At 35.0% G+C, this 5,267-nt stretch overlaps 1 protein-coding gene across 1 annotated transcript in view; it reads right to left on the bottom strand.

Annotated features, from left to right (window-relative positions):
* Window positions 1-4,786, bottom strand: part of LOC107677331 (protein Hook homolog 2-like) — a 17,177-nt gene extending 12,391 nt beyond the window's left edge. The window contains exons 1-5 of the mRNA XM_016472211.1: window positions 4,674-4,786; window positions 3,592-3,674; window positions 3,255-3,327; window positions 3,106-3,156; window positions 1,263-1,395 (exon numbers count right to left, since the gene is read on the bottom strand). Coding sequence (XP_016327697.1) covers window positions 1,263-1,395; window positions 3,106-3,156; window positions 3,255-3,327; window positions 3,592-3,674; window positions 4,674-4,718 — 385 coding nt within the window. The 5' untranslated portion in view covers window positions 4,719-4,786. The remainder of the gene's footprint in view (window positions 1-1,262; window positions 1,396-3,105; window positions 3,157-3,254; window positions 3,328-3,591; window positions 3,675-4,673) is intronic.
* Window positions 4,787-5,267: the final 481 nt, after the last annotated feature.

Raw genomic sequence — 5,267 nt, 5'->3', positions numbered from 1 at the left:
AAAAAAAAAAAAAAAAAAAAAAAAAAAAAAAAAAAAAAAAATCATCGCTATTTTACAGATAAATTATTCTCAAGCCATTTTGAAAAACATACACCTAATGAAGTCATTATTTTACAGTGAACCAGGAAATTAATTAAATATTAAGGCTTATTAAAATAAATATTATGTGCAAGTAAATCTATTTGGTAGTTTAAACACTTTTATATCGACCGTGTTAGTTGATCTATACCGGGTGATGGGCGCCACCATGTTAGTTCGCGCTGCATCTGAGCTGTAGGATTTACAACACGCAAATTCATCCTCTCCTATCGAAACATGTTAAAGTAGGTCTCCGGTAAACTGAGAGAAGAGCAGAGTAAACTTTATAGTTATCCACATATGTTATCTGTATATGATATCAATAAAAACATGTCGTCAGATTATATTTTTAAGGATGATTATTGCCGTTTCCATAGACATCAGCGTGTATTTTACAAACTGTAAATGTATGGTTTTGCTAGTACTTATGTGTATTTAAATGTATGAAACCTAAAATAAGTATTATATGGTTGAAAACGCTGAATATTTGTGATAATATGACAAGCGCTCAGCGCGTCCAATCTGGCTCCGCGCCAGCCAAAGCGGATTTAAATTCAGCAGTTGATGACGTGACGCACTGAAAGTTCTGATCACACTGGTGTGATCGTACGCGTTAAAGGGTCAAGCTATCATATGGCTTCAGAAGTAACACAGAATAATTCGCACAATCGGAAAAAAATTAAAATAAAATCTCGGACCGATACCCGATCCGAGAAAAATGGCACTATCGGAGCCGATACCCGATATGAATATCGGATCGGCGCATCCCTAGTAATAGACTGAATATACTACTGAAATGAATAATTTCATATAATATTATGCAAAACCCTGAAGACTTTAACATGCATGAAAGCAGGAGATGTTGAGTATCTGTTTGTAAATATGAGTTTTACTACGGCTTCACATGTGTTTCTGATTACTTCTAAACGTCATCTGATTTCAAAATGTTCCGGAGCCCATTAACACCTGTACTGTCAGATTGATAACAGCTGGTTTTTCCAATCACTCCCCTCTAGTGATTTCTCTCATGGTGCTCGTGTCTCTGAGCCTCCATTCATGCTGTCAGCGGGGGTCGCTCTAATCTCAGCTCAGTTTTTGTTCTCTTTTCTAGTCTGTCCATCAGACCGTAACACTGTGGTCACATGACTGATCATGTGACCCAGGGCTTGTAATCTCTTGTGTACCTTGTTTCTGATCGCAGCTGACGGCACAGCCCAGAACCAGCTGAAGCAGACGACCCAGTTCAGTCACGTCCCCCATCTCACCGATCAGACACACGTCAGGAACGTGCTCGTCAGACACCTGCTGACCCAACACCTGACACACACAATACGTTACTAGCTAATAACAGCCTCAATAAAACATAACTAAAAATTTCAACAGAGATCATGTTGTAAAGAGTTAAAATATAACAGACCCATTGTACGGACACAAATGTATACATACACACACAAATATACATACGTGTGAAAGCATTCATAAATATGTGTACAATGTAGGGCTGCACAATAAATCGAAATGGAATCGAGATCGCGATTCGACAGAAGCTGCGATTGTCATGCGTATCTTTCAGTGAAGCACGGTTCTGTGATCAGTAGTAAATCTCCATCCAAAGGCCAGAGGGCGCTCTCGCGCTGAAACTCCAAATACGCCTCGCAGAAGAAACCCAGAAAATGCCTATCGCTGCAGCTGAATACACAGAAGATTCAACTGCTTTCATTGATTCAACGTGACTAATAAACACACGACTACGGCAATATACGGTTTATCTGAGTTCTTATTATTATAATTTTCATTAAAATAAAGTATATTTATAATGCAATGCCTTTATCACTGCTTAAATACTATGAAATATGTTGCGTGCCTTATTCTGTGTAAGAAGCCACATCATCTCACAGAAGGATTTATTTCAAACACTCGACTGACGTTATGAAGTGAGTTTGGAGTAAAAATATGTTATTAAATGTGGTATTTTCACATGCTTTCAGATGGAGCAGCATTTACTTCACAGAGCCGTAGTTCACTGAGAAGCTATGCAAACAGCTGTCATTATCGCGAATGGTTTCTTCGATTTCATAATAGCGCAATAAAATCGTCTGCGTTTTTTTGCGTAACTTGTCAGTGAACTACGGCTCTGTGTAGTAAATTCTGCTCCATCTGAAAGCACGTGATGACGAGAGAACCGGCTTTTTTAACAAAATGCACATGACAATCGCATTCGATTAATCGTGCAGCCCTAGTACAATGAGTCTGTGTTATTGTAGTATCACTGATATACTACTAAAGATTTTAATATTTTGGATTAGATTTTAAATTTTATTTTCTCAATTCAATTTCAGTGTTTTAATATGTAAAAATTTTAATTAAATGTGTTTGTCATTAATATTTGTAAAAGGTATCTATATAGTATTTATTTATGCTTTTTTGAAGTTGTTGATTTTTTACGTCGTTTCTGTTATTTTAGTATCACTGATGTACTACTACAGTTCTAATATTTTGAACTCTATTTCATTTTTATATTTTCCCTTTTCACTTTCATTTTAATTAAGTAAATCTGTTGTGCATTTTCTGTTAGTAATTCCTATTAGTTTTTTTAATGTCTATATAGGATTTATTTGTTTTATTTATTGATGTCGTTTTTTTAAAATGCCGTTTATTTATTTGTTTATGTAGTGTTAGTTATTGTAATATTCAAAGTGGAAACACAAATGTGAGAAATGTTGCTTTGGCATTATTTCATTCATGTTTTTTTTATGTAGTTTATTTACATAGTTAATTAGTTATTGTAGTATTTAAATTTAAATTCCCAAAAATGAGAAACAATATAATAATATCTAAATATATAATGGAAGTATATTTTATAATATATTCATTGTATAAAAGTACATATTTTATCCTTTACTTGTTATTCAAGTATTACACACACACACTCACACATATACATATCCCCTTTATGTGAACCTCTGGTTCAAAGGTACAAAGGAAAGCAGCTTTTGATAGACTTCAATCACACAAAACATAACTTACATCATGATAATACTCCATCATGCTCTGAAGGATCTTCTTGAGGTTGCTGACCTGTCAGAGCACATGTGTGTTTACTCAGACCCATGAACATCCTGTATACTGTACAGAAAACATCTTTACTAGAGAGAAATCTAATAAAACTAAAGTACCTTCAGCCTCCAGTTTGTGCCGCCATCCTCTTTTATCCTGCTGAGCCACGTCTCATTAAACCAGGACGAATCTCTGACAGAAACAGAACAGAAATGCTCTTAAAACACAGAGCCAACACAATTTATCATGCATCATGAAGGAAAAGGTCTGTGAGTGGTCTTGAGGGCCAGTGAATGAGAAGTATTCACAATCAGCTGTCATATTTGACATGAATGTGTGGCGGCGGTTTAACGGTGTTTCAGACATCCAGCGCATCTGTCAGATCAGCTTTCACGTGAATAGTTGACGTTCCTTCATAAACATTTGCAGAAAGTCACACCCACACGTTACACTCACATTTTATTGAGCACATGTGCGATGGCCACGCCGCTGGTCAGCTCATGTTTGCTCACACACGACGGCACCTGAAACGTCTGCAGCTGAAACACAGAAAGAGACAGAAAATTAGACAAATACAGACATGAGAAGTGTATACAAAAACAGGATCCGTTTAAAACTTGTGTTGTTCAGGGTCTAAGACATCTTTTAGAAAAATACATAAATAAAACCAAGATTAAAATAAGTTAAAGGGGTCATACGAGCATGTCAACATATTCTGTTACACCAAATACACAAAATAATGATCTTTAAAAAAGCATCATATGACCCCTTTAAAGACAAATATATTAAAATTTATTAATTACAATAAAACAATTAAATAATAAAATAGATTAAAGTAAAAGTAAACATAAAAATGCATGTGTACTATAGTGAACAGATTTTTTTCTAATAAATATAAATACAACTCAAAATAAATATTTTTCAAATAAACCTTTACAAATATTTATTAAACAAATTTAACAAATAAAAACAAACGTTCATACCTACTTTGATATATTACCAGTAATATCTGCGTAATTGTTACAGAAAAACATACTAAAAGACTGTAATTTATTATTTTGGTACATGTAACTTACAGCAGTATGTCTCAAAAGTGAGATCAAAAACAATAAGTTTACTGAGGTAAATAAAGTCATGGTTTGTTCCTCAACTGTGAGGGACATTTTTGTTATTTTATTTGAGGAGGATATATTGATTTCACCGGAGGTTAAGTTGTTTTGAACTCTTATAATCCGTCTAAACTCATTTCAGGACCTTTGGTCAGTTACATACTGAGTTTAACACACCAAACACACACACGCAGAGCTGTATAAAGCACTAATAAAATCGCCTGAATGATATACGAGCGAATAATAAACAGAAAACGGCGATTCATTCTTTAAGAGTCATAAACTCGGTGAAATGTGAGATTGCACCTGCTGCTAACAGGCTAGCGCGCTAAACACAAACAAACAACTAACGTTACTTCATTCTCAGTCAATACAGACGGACACTCTTTAAATATCAGCTTAAGTGAACAGAACGGGTTTATATCTTACCCAGATGAATAAAGAGTCACTCAGTTGGTGTTTATTGAGGCTCATGGTGCCGGGTTGTGCTGCTACACACACTAGCAGCGCTGCTAAATGCGTTCACACCATAGACACGAACTGACGCGTCACCGACGCACTTATTTGCGACGCGAGAACTCTAGTAGCCATAGCAACACAGCGACGCGCTCGCTGCAATATGATTGATTATATGTAAATAATCAACTTATTTTATTCACATTTAAATATTTAACTTAACAAAAATATTAGTTTACCCAAAAAGTTAAAATTCCGTCACTTACTCACCCTCAAGTTTCAAACCTGTACCAATGTCTTTCTTCTGTTGAGCACAAAAGAAGATATTTTGAAGAATGTTGGTAACCAAACAAGTTGCCGGTAGCCATTGACTTACATATTATGTTTATCCATAATATGGAAGTCAAAGGGGACCAGAAACTGTTTAGTTACTCATTCATACATATCACACATTCTTCTATCACGCTACATTCACATCATTTATATTACATTTTGTTGTAATTAAGTTGATAAGGTCTGTATACAGCGTCTCGTAAATTTAGAGAATTGGTTAAAATGACAAATTTG

Source organism: Sinocyclocheilus anshuiensis, unplaced genomic scaffold (genome assembly GCF_001515605.1).
Source record: "Sinocyclocheilus anshuiensis isolate Anshui unplaced genomic scaffold, SAMN03320099.WGS_v1.1 scaffold644, whole genome shotgun sequence".
NCBI classification, from domain to species: Eukaryota; Metazoa; Chordata; class Actinopteri; order Cypriniformes; family Cyprinidae; genus Sinocyclocheilus; species Sinocyclocheilus anshuiensis.
Note: the sequence above shows the minus strand (reverse complement) of the source record. Positions and strands in the feature narration are given on the sequence as shown.